This window comes from Halichoeres trimaculatus, unplaced genomic scaffold (assembly GCF_033239565.1).
Source record: "Halichoeres trimaculatus isolate MK-OKI-2021-1 unplaced genomic scaffold, fHalTri1.1 fHalTri1_scaffold_23, whole genome shotgun sequence".
In the NCBI taxonomy this organism is placed as follows: domain Eukaryota; kingdom Metazoa; phylum Chordata; class Actinopteri; order Labriformes; family Labridae; genus Halichoeres; species Halichoeres trimaculatus.
This window is the reverse complement of record NW_027437201.1, coordinates 1,971,059-1,987,056: the sequence shown is the minus strand read 5'-3', so window position 1 is coordinate 1,987,056 and position 15,998 is coordinate 1,971,059. Positions and strand designations below refer to the sequence as shown.

General features: G+C 40.1%; 2 protein-coding genes across 3 annotated transcripts; one reads left to right on the top strand and one right to left on the bottom strand.

Annotated features, from left to right (window-relative positions):
• Positions 1–23: 23 nt before the first annotated feature.
• mto1 (mitochondrial tRNA translation optimization 1) lies at positions 24–8,461 on the top strand. 2 transcript variants are annotated; one of them, XM_074664060.1, is made up of 13 exons: positions 24–441; positions 779–981; positions 1,077–1,276; positions 1,362–1,479; positions 2,000–2,298; positions 3,335–3,447; positions 3,549–3,739; positions 3,927–4,057; positions 4,140–4,344; positions 7,452–7,623; positions 7,711–7,820; positions 7,940–8,097; positions 8,189–8,461. In XM_074664060.1, exons 2-13 carry the CDS (start codon positions 792–794, stop codon positions 8,357–8,359), a joined length of 2,058 nt encoding a protein of 685 aa, XP_074520161.1. In that variant the 5' UTR covers positions 24–441; positions 779–791; the 3' UTR covers positions 8,360–8,461. The 2 variants fall into 2 exon arrangements, with proteins under 2 accessions (XP_074520161.1, XP_074520162.1); XM_074664061.1 differs by having other exon boundaries at positions 776–981.
• Positions 8,462–8,467: 6 nt separating this feature from the next.
• On the bottom strand, positions 8,468–15,905 carry LOC141785628 (tectonic-3-like). The gene is made up of 14 exons (XM_074664062.1): positions 15,380–15,905; positions 13,780–13,894; positions 13,609–13,706; positions 13,368–13,480; positions 13,174–13,282; positions 12,042–12,154; positions 11,908–11,946; positions 11,594–11,668; positions 11,392–11,511; positions 11,201–11,299; positions 11,013–11,116; positions 10,775–10,922; positions 9,120–9,254; positions 8,468–8,761 (listed from the first exon to the last, which is right to left on the bottom strand). Exons 1-14 carry the CDS (start codon positions 15,693–15,695, stop codon positions 8,522–8,524), a joined length of 1,824 nt encoding a protein of 607 aa, XP_074520163.1. The 5' UTR covers positions 15,696–15,905; the 3' UTR covers positions 8,468–8,521.
• Positions 15,906–15,998: the final 93 nt, after the last annotated feature.

Below are 15,998 nucleotides of genomic sequence, written 5' to 3'. Positions count from 1 at the left end.
GATTTGTCTTTGCAGCTGTGGCTGATTTGCTGTACACGTGGCAGGCACATAATGAAAACATCAATATCGCTTGTTTCAAAGTTTCGCACTCAATAATTACCAATGTCATCAGTATATTTTAATGTACCGACATGCCAGTGTTTAGCTTTGGTCAACAACTTCATTCATGGATTCATCTCTAAATAAGTAGCTAAGCCATTTCCTCTGAAAATGGACCTGAAGGCTATCCCTGAACCTTGCACAAGAATGTTTTTTCAGTGCGCCTTCACCACAGTAATTACGACTGAAAGTTGCAGACAGCATGGCAGCCTCCATGGGGAAAGAGCATTGGTGGGACATATGTTAGGACTTTTTCTATTCAACCAAATGTTTAACATCCGCCTCTTTGGATCTCACTCTCATCAGCGACACTGAAGCCATCATTTGCCTACAGCAGAAACTGTGAGTACATCCAACACTTCAGGTGGTTAGATTTCTGTGATCGAAGTACGCACGATCAGGGTTATTCGTTTTTGAGATGTCATTCTTTAGTTGGACCAAGTTGTCCTCAAATTAATACAATGAAACACAATCCTGTTGTCTCTAAAGATTTAGATAACTTCATCAAACCAACACTTAATACCAACTAACAGTATGACTGTCCACACAGTCATACAACACGGGGGGGGGGGGGGGGGTTACAGTCCCAATTTTCTTTTGTTTAAATGATTGATTAAACTTCTGGTCTGCTACCATACAAAGGTTCATTACTTTTCCCACCATATAACTCGCCCAGCAGGTTTGCATCTCCCATGTTGGCCAAGAGGCTCCCCCCGATCCAGAGGTTCCTGGTTTTGGGGTCCAGACATGCTAGTCACCTTGCCCGACAACAGTATGATGTCATTGTTGTGGGTGGTGGTCATGCTGGGACTGAGGCGGCAGCAGCAGCAGCCAGAGTGGGAGCTGAGACACTCCTGGTCACACAGAAAATACAAACCATAGGTAAGAGAAAAGGCTCAGGTTGGTCTCTCTCAAACAAACTCTCACACTCGAGGGTTGGAAGTTTTTTAGCTCTCTCCTCTCCTTCCTGTTTCCAGGTGCCCTGTCCTGTAACCCATCTCTTGGTGGGATAGGAAAGGGTCAGCTGGTGAAAGAGGTAGATGCTCTGGATGGTTTGTGTGGTCTGGCAGGGGATTGGGCTGGGATCCATTTCTCCATCCTGAATCGTAGAAAAGGTCCTGCTGTGTGGGGTCCAAGGGCTCAGCTTGACCGCCAGCGTTACAGGGAATTTATCCAGGTATGTGCATGTACATTTACTTCTGAAACTGAACCAAAGCTGAATCAATGTCATTGACAGTTTTTGTTTGCTGTGACTCGTTCAGGCACAGCTGCTTTCTACTCCCAGGCTGTCAGTGGTGGAGGGCTCAGTGGAGGACCTGCTGGTGTCAGAACCAAACTCTGAGCAGCCAGGGCAGCACAGAATCACAGGGATACGTCTCGGTATGGAGCATACTACAACTGATTGATGTTAATTGTCTTTTGATGATTAGGTTTTGTAGACAAGAATCCCGACTGCTTTTTTCCCCAACTATTGAAGCCTTTCGAGGTTTATTTTTCCTGTGTTTCAATCTTTGTGTCTTTATCAGGTGACTCTATTTTCTGTATGTGGAGCTGAAATTTGTCAAATGCCTAGCACCAACTGTTTGTACATTCTGGCTTCTTTCTAAATTTGAGTTTTTTAAACTGAGCTCTAGAAACACTTTTATTCATTTGTTTATCTTACATGAAGATACATATTATTCTTCTAATCCCTATATATTAGTGTGGTGAAACAACACTTGTCCTGAACAGTTCAGGCAAAATTTCTCAGGGATATTAATTTTCTTTCCTGTGTGACTCATTTATCTGTTCCGTGCCATAGGACAAATTTGTAAAGAGAATGTTCAGATTGATATTAATATAAATCTTAATGTTAGCAAGTTTTCAAAATGCACCCTCAGAAAATACATTTCTGTTTCAGCAAATGGAAGCCGCCTGATCTCAGCCCGCTCCGTGGTTCTCACAACTGGCACCTTTTTATCGGGCTCTCTGTTCATGGGCCAAACCACGTCACCTGGGGGTAGAATCGGAGATGCTCCTTCAGGTCCTGGGCTGTCAAGTACGCTGAAGGAGAGACTTGGGCTGAGGATTGGAAGGCTGAGGACTGGGACCCCTCCCAGGATTGTGAAGGACTCAGTGGATCTCTCACAGGCCACCATTCATCCTCCGGACTCCAAACCAACTCCATTCAGCTTCCTTAATACTCACACACACTGCAAGGTAATATTCATATCCTTGTTTTTTTTTAAGGTATGTGTCTTTGATTTTTTAGTTTTATGCTGTTGTAGTTATTTTCATTTGATTGATGTTTTACCACAAGTGATGAACAATGACTGAATGTCTTGTAGGTGCATGCTTTTTGAAAAAGTGAAGGTTTATTGTTGGGGGTAATATGAAAGCAGCTGATCCTGACATTAGCAAACCTGTAATGACACCTGTGGTGTATTAAGCATGTTCTGTCCTTTAAAAGTCTTCGGTTTGTTGAAAGGATGGTCATGTGGCAGAAACTCTGTGAAATGCTTGAACAGTGCTTTCACAACTTTGATAAAAGGAGCCCTGAGCTTCATTTGTGTAGATCAGGGGTCTGCAACCTTTACTGTCATAGGAGCCATTTCACCTCAGCTCACCTGAATTAAAGTCATTTTGGAGCTGAAAATTCTCCTCAATCTTCACAATAGAGACAATAAAGTGTTTAGAATTCTATACATACTAAAAATCTAGTGAATAATTTTCTAAACGGGAAGCTTTCTTAAATTTATAAAATTGAACGTGATGTCTTCGTTTTTTTTATTTCTAATAAATTTGTAAATATTAAAAAAAGGAATTATATTTAATTTGCTGGAAAAATAAAAACAAAAGAATTAATAAATGTGCAAAAATTTGAAATTCCCAAAAAGTTGCAAAATTTAAAAAAGTTTTGAAAACTACAAAAATTGCAAAAAGTGAAAAAAAATCCAACAATTCAAAGCAATCTTGAAATTCAAAAAAAATACAAAAGTTAAAAAAAAAACTAATTATATTTCACATTTTTTTAATTCTTAAAATAATAATTAAATTAACATCATATTGTTGATATGTCTCAACCAATTGTTTTTTGTTTGTTTGCTAATGTTTTGCCACATATCAAGCATGTATATTGAGATTGCACGTTGTCAGTTAAATGAATCCATCCACACAGAATTAAAATCAGTATTTTCTTCCAGATTAGTCTTTTTGTAGATGTAGTAATCTTATTCTGAACTTCCTTCTTCCTTAGCCTGAGGAGCAGCTACCTTGCTACCTGACCTTTACTACACCAGGTGTAGATAGAGTGGTCAGGGAGAGTCTCCATCTCAACTGTCACATACAGCAGGACACCAAGGGCCCCAGGTACATACACACATACACGCACTCGCACACACACTGGACGTTGATGCCAAACATTGTTCGGTTTGGTTTAAATCTCAGATCCTGTCCTCTGTCTCTCACAGATACTGCCCCTCTATAGAGTCACGAGTTCTCCGCTTCCCAGGCAGACGGCACCAGGTGTGGCTGGAACCTGAGGGACTGACCTCTGACCTTCTGTATCCTCAGGGTCTGTCCATGACAATGCCCCCTGAAATGCAGCTCCGCCTCATCAGAGAAATCCCTGCCATGCACGGAGCTGAGATCCACACACCTGGTACACTCTCAAAGTGCTAAAAGTAGACCAGCGTGATTTTATGAGTATTTGTGCTATGTTTCATAAGGTGTCAGAACAAATGAACCTTTGTGGACTGCCTACATACTGACCACTATTCCTGCTGATGTACAGCTGAAGATAAATGATGGGAAGGTAAAGAGCTGCCTGAATTTGTTGTGCCCTGCAGGTTATGGTGTACAGTACGACTTTGTGTGTCCCACCCAGCTGAGCCCGGCCCTGCAAGTAAAAAGCACCCAAGGTCTTTTTTTGGCCGGCCAGATAAATGGAACCACAGGATATGAGGAGGCAGCTGCACAGGTAGCTGTGATCTCACCGTGAGCTACATGAGTGACGTGAGATGTTGATAACTGACTCAGTCTAAACTGTTTTTGTCTTCCAGGGTCTGTGGGCGGGGGTCAATGCTGCTCGTCTTGCACTCTCTTTGCCTACACTATCACTGTCACGAACAGAGAGTTATATTGGAGTTCTCATCGATGATCTGGTGAGTCGGGGAGTCACAGAGCCATACCGTATGTTTACCAGCCGAGCTGAGTTTCGAACCTCTCTCAGACCAGACAATGCTGACCTGCGCCTCACTCTGAAAGGTGGGTATAGTTTCAGCTACTTTGGTGAAATATTTTTGAGAAACATACTTTTTTCTGAGTGCTTATACTTCCTTGCATTCAATCAATCAATCAGAATTTATTTATATAGTACTTTTCATACAAATAAAATGTAGCACAAAGTGCTTTACAAACAGACAAATGAATTAAATGAAGGACATATAACACAAACCCACTCCACCCAGCCCCGGAACCCACCCACTCACCAATCCACACACAGCACCGATAAAAAGCAACATAGATAAAAGACAATAACAAAGCACACTGCTGTACCCAGTACGTACTGAGGAAACGCTGTCTTAAAGGTTTAAAAATGAGAAAACACTGGAGGTTAGGTTAAAAGTATAAAGTTTTATATATATTATAAAATAGAAGAAGAAAATTATTTTTAAAAATTGAAAATAAAAAATACTTGAAATTAATTGTATATATATATATATATATATATATATATATATATATATATATATATATATATATATATATATAGTGATAAATAAATGGGGAATAAACAGAAAACTAGAGAAGAAAATAAGGAAAATAGAAAAGATTTTAAAAAGAAAAGATAAAAAATGAGACAAGATAAAATAATAAAAAGTGGTCTGTACTTAAAACAAATAAAACACTAAAAGATAATTCAGGTAAAAGCTCGACTCAAAAGGTAGGTTTTGAGTTTTTTTTTAAAGACTTTAACATTAGATGCAGCCCTTAGGTCTTCAGGTAGGCTGTTCCATAAGTGGGGGGCCATAATAGTAAAAAGATGCCTCACCGTTGGTTTTTGTGTTAACTTTGGGAACTGTTAACAAAGAGCTTCCTGAAGACCTGATGGCTCTAATGGGCTCATACGATAAAGCAAATCTGATAAATATGAAGGACTAAGACCATTTAGAGCTTTAAAAACCGGTAAAAGAATCTTAAAATCTATCTTAAAAGAAACAGGCAGCCAATGCAGAGACCTGCATTAAGACCTGTTTTTTAATTGGACAAAGAGACGTTCAAAGGACGTCTTTTCCACGTCTTTTGCTGACGTCCGTTGTAACGTCCACGGTCCCTTTGTTTAAGAGCTACCCACTACGCAAAGAGACAGTCAAAATCTTTGTCCATACCAGGCTTTGAACCAGCACCCCCCCAGTTTCAAAGCCACGTCCCTATAAACTGAGCTATTGTCTCTACTGCAGCCACTGCACCATTTAATCATTCTCATTGTTTTGATCCTCCTTCTAGTTCCTGTGTCTAACTGTAAACTGTAGTCCAGTTTCTGAAGGTGTCAGACTGTTCCTGTTCATTTTCCCGTAGCATTTGATTTTCTCAGCCGCAGAGGGTAACTTAAAACACAGACAAAGGCGTTATATACATTTCCACTTCAAAGCTGCTGCTGAGCCAAATGAAGCTACAGGAAAATTAACCTCTACAGGAAAACACATCAACATTTTAGGATGGAAAACAGGAAATGGAAACAAACAAACAAAACACTTGTCTGACATCAGCTCCTGGTTGCAAACTAATTTTCTCAAACTCATCTGCTCTGAATCTGAAATTCTCCTAACAGGTCCAAATTCCCTCAACTTCCACAACCAAAGACTTTCACCTCTCCTTTCACAACTCCACCCTCTCACCCTTGTCCTACTACTGGAACCTTGGAGTCATCTTCAGCTATAAGCTCATCCTCTCCCAACACTTCAAAGCAGCCGCAAAAACAGCCTTCCTCCAACTCAAGAACATCGCCCGTCTTCTCCCCTCTCTTTCCCCTGCAGCTGAAACCATCATCCATGCTTTTATTACGTCACGCTTCAGTGACAGCATCCTTTTTGGCACAACCACTAACCTCCTCAATCAACTTCGGTACATTCAAAACTCTGCCGCCCTCCTCCTCACCTGTACCCAGTTCTGTGGCCACATCACTCCTATTCTTCAAAACCTCCACTGGGTTCCTGTCCCATACCGAATCATATTCAAAATCCTCCTACTCACCCAGAGGGTGACTCCACAACCAGGCCTCCTCTTACCTTACAGACATGACCTTCTTGACCTTGCTTTCTCCATGCACTTTTTAACGGTTTTTGTTTTGTGTTTCTATGCTCATATTGCACTACTTCACTTTTTTGTAAATTTGTATTTGTTTTTGACTTGCACTTTATCATTGTCTACCCTGCAAAGTGTCTTTGAGTTCTTGAAAAGCGCTCTATAAATAAAATTTATTTTATTTATTATTAATATTACTATCAAAATATTACTTGGATTTAGAACCGATGTTTAAAATTAGATATCCCAAAATGAGGTTGCACAGCGGGCTCACTCACCCACTCACTCCTACTCAGTCGTCAAATGTTGAACTGCATATTGACGTCCAAGTGCGGTCAGGGTCAGACGTCCAAACAGCTGATCTGAACATTACGTAGACGTCCAGAATTAGTCTGTAACTGACAGACGTGACACTGACTTGATCTGCATGTCCATCAGGCGTCTACAGTTTAGTGGGTTCCTCCTACAGCTAAAGAGTTGCCTGACTAGCTGCCTTAATTGATTTATTGATTGTTTAGTTGTGTATGACTTTGATGTTAACTTCCTTGTTGAATTGAATTGAATTTTATTTTATTTTATTTTATTTTATTTTATTTTATTTTATTTTATTTTATTTTATTTTATTTCTGTCATGTCAGCACACATATACAACATCACACATTGTCAATAGATGATCACATTGTACATGTCTGAAAGGGAAGACAGGAGAAGCAGAGCTTATCTAGTCCCGTCCTCGTTTACTCAATATTTAGTCTCCTCTTTTCCACATATCATCAGAGTAATATAAATTTTATTCCATTTACAGAAGTTCGGCGTAATTATTCATTGTCTTTTAGTGTCCATAGTTGAGCTTTAATGTCCAATTTTGTTTTCACGTGAGGCATTGTCTTTTAGTGTCCATAGTTGATCTTTAATATCCAATCCTGTTTTTCACGTACGCCCTGATTCGTGGGTCTTTCAATTTTGTTCCTGTTGATGTATTAAGCATGTGACTCGTTGTCACTCTCCCCTTCACCCAGGCGTTTTTTGATTCATGAGAGGTCCCACTTCTTTTTTTTCTCCCCCAGGATTTGAGGAGGTGGGATGTGTGTCTCCCCTTCGCTACCAGGAGGCTGTGAGGGTGAGAGACACGCTGCAGGATGCTCTGGCAGCACTGCAGGCTCTGGCTCTGTCAGGCCCCAAATGGAGGGAAATACTCCCTAACCTCAGCGTGAGCGAGGCTAAGACCACCACCATAACGTAAGCGTTGGGTCTGTGGGAGTGGGGAGGGTCACACCAGTGACTGATTTTGGAACTTGACTGTTGCTGTGTGACTTCTTTTTTCAGAGGCGTAGATCTGCTGCAGTACAAGGATGTTACCTTTGACATGTTGGCATCAGTCTTCCCAGAATGCCTTTCACCTTACATGGAGTTTGGACAAAGACTCAAAATAGAGGGTAAAGTCTGACTCTGGCTCCTGTGAGCTGTAGAGCCGTCTGTTTTCTCTTTTCTCTTAAGCTACAATCATACCATAACTTATTATTCCTCAATAAATGATATCTCCTGGTGTTTTCAGCTGTGTACCAGCCTCACTGTGACCTGCAGAAGAAAGAGGTAGAGAGAATTCAGAGAGAGGAGAGCATGACTCTTCCACAGGATCTGGACTATTTCTCTCCACGGGTGCCTTTGTCCCAGGAAGTCAGAGAGATTTTGGACAGAGTTCGACCCAGCACTGTGAGTCTGAACGAGCAGGTTTTTTTCTGTTTTCATATTTCTATACTTAAAACTTAACAATAAACAACTTATGTTATGCTCTGTGTTACAGCTGGGAGCTGCAACCCGTCTGCAGGGTATAACTCCAGCTGCAATCGTCCATCTGTTGAACTACGTACGGCACTCAGAACAGAGGGAGAGGAGATTTCACAGAAACAAAACGGACAAAAAAGAGGAGCCAGAGGAGGAGCTGTGTCCAAATAATGTGTCTCTACCTCAGTGAAATGATGACCCATCATCCAAATGTCTTGTAAAACATGTATTTATTTACAAAGTCAACAGAAGAATAATAAAATGCATTTTATATTTTAATGTTGTGAAAAAATACCCAAATATTCCCTGCTTGGCCTTCATTCATTTAAAACTAACTTTAACCAGAATCCAGCTACCTGAAGGAGATTTCTAATCCAGTTAGTAACGTTACTGTTAACAGCATTAAACTCTGTGTGACCCTGTCACTGGCACTGGGAGTAAAGTGTCCGTCCAGCTCTGCAGAGCCTCTGGTGAAGAAACCAAATGGAAATTTCCAGTTAGGCTGTGGCAAACCCAAAGGGGGCTCTGGATAAACGGTAGTATCCACAAACGTCACCTCTGTGGTCAGAGCCAGAGCAGATATCAGAGGACACTGAAAAATCAAGAGGAGGATGTTTTCATGAAAGTTTAATCATCTGCTATGGAGCAGGAAACATGAAATAATTAACTGAATAATTAAATCTGGTTTTACATAAGACAAATTAACACTTTAAATAATTAATGACACAATTATTTAATTATTAAATGACACATTTGTGTTATTAATTTAAAAAAAATCATATACTTATTTACATATCTGCTTATATATTTACCAATTTATTTCCAATATTAAATAATTCATGACATTTCATTGTTTAACTATTTGATTATTTATTTATTAAATTTTGGCACTATTAGTACTCCATAACCTGCTGCACTCAGATTGATTATTTTAACATTAGAGAACATACCTTTATTTTCCGACAGTGGAAAATGTACTTGGCTCCGAGGATGTAGTTCTGTGGAAGGTGGAGGAGACCCTGGCGAGCCCACAGCACTTGTATAGAAAGAGAGTTTGGAAGGAGACAGCCCGACTCACACGTTTCCTGAAGATGGAACATAAAAATAGATAGTTTAAAAAGATAGAGCACTTTTCATTCATGAGGAGTGTCTGTAGTAATTCTCCTTTTGAAGCGTAGTGTTTTCACATGATGTCATCGCCTCAAGCTCAGCCTTGTTGGAGGCACTCTCACAGCAGAATGAGTTAAACTTGCAGGTATAAAGGATTACTATCGCACAAAACTGTCTATTGTCGCTGCGATTTTTGCTTCATTAATCGGTCGGACCAGGAAAAACATCTCATACCTTTGACTACCAAAAATCATCGCACATCAGGGTGAGGAGTGCAAACAGCTGTGAAAAGAACAGAGGAGACTGTGGCTAGCTTAACTCCTTCAGGATTTTCATGGTAATAATCTTGGGAACAACATTTTTGTCTGTTCACAGCATTTTCTGTTGTCTATCCATAGCATCTTAAAATCACACTTTGGTCAAAGTAAATATATTATGACAGAATATAAATTTGATTGAGAGGTTATTCACAGCAATAAATAGTACATTGGTAAAAACTCAGTGTTGTTAAAGGGGCTTTTTTTAAAGTGCCTGAAAGTCAGCCCTTTTAAAGAATATCATTCATTATGTGGAGCCCCTCTTCCATGAAAAGAATAGCTGTAACATGTATGTATTCAAACCTATAGGTGGATAATGATTAAGTTGCTAACTCCTTGTATGGGTCTCTCCCGCTTATTAGGCGTAATTTTTCAAAATATCTCTCTTCTTCTTGCTGGCTAAGTCTTTGCAATAAGTTTTTCACATTTGTTGGCGGAGCAGACATAAGATCATATTTTACCACACACTTCTATTTCTGTCCATTCAGTGTTTACGTTTGTGTGCCTCCAATATGGCCGCACATCCAGGTAACTTCCCAAACTGTGACGTCAGTGCAAACACTCTTTGAGGTTTAATATGCAGTCATGTTCTGGAACCACGAGTTATCATTTATAGGCATCGGAATAGATACTGGAGTAAAACTTACTAAGAGGAAGGATAGGGGGTGGCTGTATCTAAGTAGCAACCCATTTAACCCTAACCCTACCCCCCATGCTGTGCCACTGGTGTGTGAGCAGGTGTGTAATTACAGGATTAGAAAAAAACTGATGAGTAGACGCTGCTGTCAGTATATGAATGTGGTGTGAATGGGAAATTTAAAATAATAGCACTGTGTTTTGTGAGCTCAAATTGTTCCACAGAATCAGACCCATGTTTTAAAAAAGAGGAGCACCCCCTGCTGGCTGGAAGGAAGAAAGTAGGTTTCAGCTTAAGTTTAAACTGTTTCATGTTTGTGAACTAAGAGGCTGTATTTACTTTGGTTCAGCAGTCTGTTAAAGCATGGTTAAAGCAACAGCTTTTCATGGAACTGTGTTAGAGCAAAGATCTCCAAGTCCCACCATCCAGAGGGACAGATCAGGAAGTGTAAAGTCTAAGATCCTAATATACTAAACCCCAAACTTTCAACATGAGAAACGACCCACTCCACCACTGAGCCACAGCCACCCCACTGTTGTACCTGCAGGCTGACAGGACACTCCTGGGTGATAACCCTGGCCCAGTCTGGTTGTGAGCCCGAGTTCATGGCGATCAGGTCAGGAGTAGAAAGTCCCTGCAAGACCCCATAAATGTGGGACCGCAGCTCTGAGCAGTCATTGGCTGCTGATCTTTACGACACACAGAAAAAAAAAAAATCTTAATTTTTGGCTACTACAGAAACAACAAGGAGATTACAGAGCGGCAGAACAGGAATGTACCGGAATATGCAACCACTAATGGAGTTGTGTGTGAAGAGTACAGGTGCTCGTGTACTGGGGTCAGCAGAGCACTCTCCACCCTGTGGCAACCCCAAAGTGGTAAGCTAAGTCTTTGTCAAGGAAATTTGGCTTATGGTCGACTCAAATGAAGAGAATTGTACGTTTAAAATGATTTTTTTTAAGGATACAGGCTTTACTTCTTCATTGAAGTCACCAACCACTGGAGATCCTATGGGGAGTCCAAGTGCAGGAGCCACTGCAGCTGGCCTGGGACTTGTAGCCATCAACTGGTGGAGAACAAAATGAAGCAATAAGTTAATTAATTATTGATGTGTTTTTGAAATGATTGGTCAGTTGGTGACTCATATTCTGGCTCTACCTTAAAATGCACAGAGTGAGTCTGCAACAGAATCTGATCTGGATCCACTTCAGTCAAGGTTACATTTACTGTAGCAGCTGTGAGCTCCCCTCTGCCTGTGTATCCTATGACAAACTCCACCTGAAGGAGAATCCAAGAAAAAGGGAGAGTCTGACCAATTTGTTCATTTTTAGTCTAAAATCTAAAACTGTCATTTACTCACCTTTTTCACCACATTAACACAGGAGTTGTTTTGGTAACTTGGTGCAGGCCATTCAGCCAGAGGAGTTATTGGGACCTGTAGAAAACACATGACTTTTGAGGAAAACATATTTTTAATGACATTAAAGGTGAGCTAAAAGATCCATTTTAATGATCAATAACCAATCATAACCTCTAACATCTAATTTTATTGTGTGTGCAGGCAGCTTCATGTGTGTTGTGAGCATTTATCCGTTTGCACAGAGGTGGAGGATCCAGACATGACAGCATGTCTGAAGGTTACGGTGAAAACTTCTGGCTGTAAGGGAAGCTTACCAGCAAATCTGACACCTGTGCAGACTCAATAACTGGGATCTGTAATAAAAATGTATGGTTAGCTGATTCTTAAGGAATTGTTTAAAACTATTGATGAGTTTCAGGACAGTTTGACCGAAGGCTGCCATGCTGACCTTGATCAAACTCAGGTCAGAGAGGTAGGACTTGGCATTGAGAGTTGGGTCTGTGGAGCATGACTCAGTGGTCAACATTCGGGAGCAAGACAGGGACACAGACCTCAGGAACTCTGTGAAAAGACAGAAAAGGTTTGGGGGAAGTAAAGCTGCTTCTTTTTTGTCATGTAAAAGCATAAATCTTCCCCACTAAACATTAGAAGTATGACATCTGACGTCTGCTTTTGGACGTCAAGTGGACGTCTAAGCAGGAGTGAGCGACTGAGCCCACTGTGCAAAGAGACGCCCCTTAACACAATTTTTGAACGTTTAACTTTAAACTTTGGTTTTGAATCAAGGTAATATTTTGCTTGTTTGATTCCATTTCCTGTTTTCCATTCTAAAATGCTGATGTGTTTTCCTTTAGCGATTAATTTTCCTGTAGCTTCATTTGGCTCAGCAGCAGCTTTGAAGTGGAAATGTTTTGTCTGTATTTACAGTTACCATTTGATGCTGAGAAAATTAAAGAAGCAAATGGAAAATGAACAGGAACAGTCTGCACCTTCAGAAATTGAACTAGACACAGAAACTAGAAGGAGGATCAAAAAATGCCTGTTATGCCCGCAGCAACAGCAGAAGTAACAATAGCTCAGTTCATAGGAACTTGGTTTTGAAACTGCAGGGATGCTGGTTTGAGACCTGGCATGGTTTAGGATTTTTTTTCTCTTAGCTCCTATACTGAGGTACTATAGACATGATAAATGGACATTCAGTAGACGTCAGAAAAAAAGACATGGTTTGGAGAAACAGTCTGCACCTTCAGGAGACCAAAGTAAGATGTCCAATAATGACGCTGAAAGGACAACCTTTGAACGCTTCCTTGCTCAGTGGGTAACCTTTATATAAACGTATAACGTAGTGCCTGTCTTTATGAGGAAAAATCATATGTAGAAAAATGAAATTTGTGCAGGGATAAGTACAGAGAGTGCTTCAGGGACTAAAAATCCTGATGAATGACAATATGGTCCTCCAGTCAAAGCGGCGTTCACAGTCACCTTACTGTTACTCATGACATGGCAGAGCTGCTTGTTGTATTACATGCGTGCCCTGACATGCAACCTGTGTGGCTGAATATTATAAATAGAGTACATACTTGCAGGATTGCGGTTGACACAAAAATCAGCAGCAGCCCCTGGAGATGGCTGACGAAGAAGACCCCGCATCGAGGAATTGTTGAAATAGGTCTGGATGACATCATCAGCCTATATGAAGGGTTATACGCATATTGTTACACTCAAATATATAATTCCTTCTTCTTCACAGCTAAGAAGATGCATGTCTATTTACCCGGTAGAAATCTCTGCTGTAGCTGCTGCTCAGTGGTGCTGGCAGTGAGAAATGGTATGAGTCCTCTACAGCTGGAAGCTGAGGCAGAGCTGGGAGAGACTGTGGAGTTTCATCTTCAGGAGTTTCATAGAGGATGAGGAAATGATACACACAGGTTCTTCTTGTCATATTGTTTGTAAATATTCCCTTGTGATAGTGGAGAAATGGCTTTTTATTTTGGACTTCTCAGGAAAATACGTACCTTGAGGCCTGACACAAAACAACGAGTCAGTCACAGTAACAAGAGATGAATCCACATTAGCTCGGAACATCAGCCATTTCTCTATACAGACTCCTGAGCTGTAAAATGATAGTTTGAAAATTAAAAAAGGGAAGAAAGAGATCTTTCAAGTTTTAAATATGTTAGACTTACATGGCTGTCTGTGGACATGCAGTGAAGACGGTGCTCAAGTTTGCAATGCTACAATCCACCATGTCACAGCAGCATCCAATGTCACAAAAATCAGGAGTCAGGTCACAGAGACAACCTGGATAACAACAAGAGACATGTTAGTCAGGACAAGTAAGACTTTGCACTTTGGTTTTAAGACATGTTTATCATTACCAAGAAGGAGTTTGTGTCCAAATTTCACAAATAACAGAACGGAAGAACAAAGAAATCACATGGGATGAGCGGCGGCTGACATGTGCATTACAAATATCACTTAGTTTACTTAAACAAAGTAAACTCCTCAGCCTGGGGAAGGATTCCAAAGTAATGATGACAAACAGTTAAGTTTGACACTACCAGGATTTTATGAGAAAAATAGTTTGTGACGACACCTGCCTATAATTACATTTTGTATCAATATGTTTGCAGTTTTTTTTTTTATTCAAATATATTATTAGACTTAGAGAGCCACTTTGTGCATTTGTCTTTAAACAAGTAACAAGAAACCTGAAAACAATCAAAGAATTAGGTTGGAGTATTGGCAAGAACCTCATTTTAAAGTACTCATCACCATACGACAGTATCATGATGTACCACAATATCACAATATTGTGAAATATTGTGATATTCTACACAGTGAACTAAGGAAAAAATAGAGCTGATGTTCATGTAAATCACACAATATTAGTTAAAACTGAAAAGACAAATTAGGTCACACTCTTTGATGGAAAACAACTTTTACATTTTGTTTTTGACATACTGAAAGTCAAAAGCAGTCATACACACATACACTTTATACTCAAACCATAAAGTGCATCAAGTTTGTCATTTAAGCTACAGTGACAATCGGCTAATGTTGAAAAAAATAATAATAATAATAATTGGGTAAAACAGGTGGTCAGTTGGTGTAGTTGAAAATGTCAATTGGTTTAACCAGTGTTTCTTCTAAAAAATCTAAAATTGTGTAACGAAGTTGCTATGAATATGATTTTATCAGTCTACTACACATTGAAAAATTAAACTTAAAATAATCTTACACCAACTGACCCAAAAATAGTTAGAAAAAAAATGTCTACAGCATCCAAACCTATATTGCCAAGTTTAGATATAGAATAATTTAAATATAATTAGAGGTTATATTTATTGTGAAGTCTGTCGGCAACATACAGTGAAGTAGATCTTCAGCGCCATCTGCCGCAGTGGCAGTGCTGAAATCTATTTTAATTCTAACTCGGCTGTTTTATTCTTTTTTTTTTTTCTTTTTTTTTTAAATACTGATATTCAGAGTTAAAATATTGATATTGTATCAGAGGTCAGAGTATCGCAATAAACTGCCGTATGAATATTTTTACACCTCAATAAAAGTTCACATTATGGGTTATTGGAATCATCTTCCATTTAGACAGGCCCAAGGTTTTGCCAGCAACAACTATGATGAACGAGATATTTCAAATAGGACACAGGAGTTTTCCTTAAACAAATTCTGCAGATATAAATGTTTATTTTGGATATTAAGGTTGATATCCAGGCATCTGTAGCAAATATCCAGTCTGAATTCAAAAAGTTGGTCCGGCACAGTTACCATGTGATATTATGACCGGTTTGCTGGTTGCTGGAGACAGGGTTTCGGGGACATCCGTGGGAGCCTCAGACACTGCCATTGTCGTGGTTACCATTGGGTCCAGAGTGGAGTCCACGAAGCCGGCCTCAGTGGTACCGATAGTGGTCGACTCATCTGTTTCTGAACCTTCAGAAGGAGTGAAGGTCTCTGTGCTGAGAGATCCCCTATCTGTGGGACTAGGGGAGACGGTGGAAGTGACCCCCAAGTCTGTGACTGCGTGTGCCAGCTGTCTACACAACAAGACACAAACCAAACGGCACCACAAGCGGGAATCCATCCTGTCAGACTGACGGACAGGGTAAAGTCTTGAAGAAGTGCAACAAAGTCAGGCTAACGGGCTAACTACATGGCTAATGTTATCTCCTACGTCACTCGATACAACTCAAGAGCCATTACAGTAAACAAAAAAGCCAACAGTGTTGGAAAAATAATTCAATGGTATAAAGAAAAAACATTAGTCGTGGATACATTTAGCGAGACATGCTACACCCACAGCATGCCGAGAACAGTAAGCTTCTTGTTGCTAGGGAAGTTGTCACGTCGACTTCCGGTAAAGCACACAATTACCGTAAAACAAGGA

What these genes read in the sequence shown, in the direction of transcription:
- mto1 (XM_074664060.1), top strand. Translation starts at nt 792, where the DNA reads ATGTTGGCCAAGAGGCTCCCCCCGATCCAGAGGTTCCTGGTTTTGGGG. An exon ending in AGCTGAGATCCACACACCTG is followed by an intron (nt 3,740 to 3,926) that starts GTACACTCTCAA and finishes TGTGCCCTGCAG; the next exon opens with GTTATGGTGTACAGTACGAC. An exon ending in ACAGAGTTCGACCCAGCACT is followed by an intron (nt 8,098 to 8,188) that starts GTGAGTCTGAAC and finishes TCTGTGTTACAG; the next exon opens with CTGGGAGCTGCAACCCGTCT.
- LOC141785628 (XM_074664062.1), bottom strand. Translation starts at nt 15,695, where the DNA reads ATGGATTCCCGCTTGTGGTGCCGTTTGGTTTGTGTCTTGTTGTGTAGA. An exon ending in GTTTTGTGTCAGGCCTCAAG is followed by an intron (nt 13,481 to 13,608) that starts GTACGTATTTTC and finishes AAACTCCTGAAG; the next exon opens with ATGAAACTCCACAGTCTCTC. An exon ending in CACAGGTGTCAGATTTGCTG is followed by an intron (nt 11,669 to 11,907) that starts GTAAGCTTCCCT and finishes TGTTTTCTACAG; the next exon opens with GTCCCAATAACTCCTCTGGC.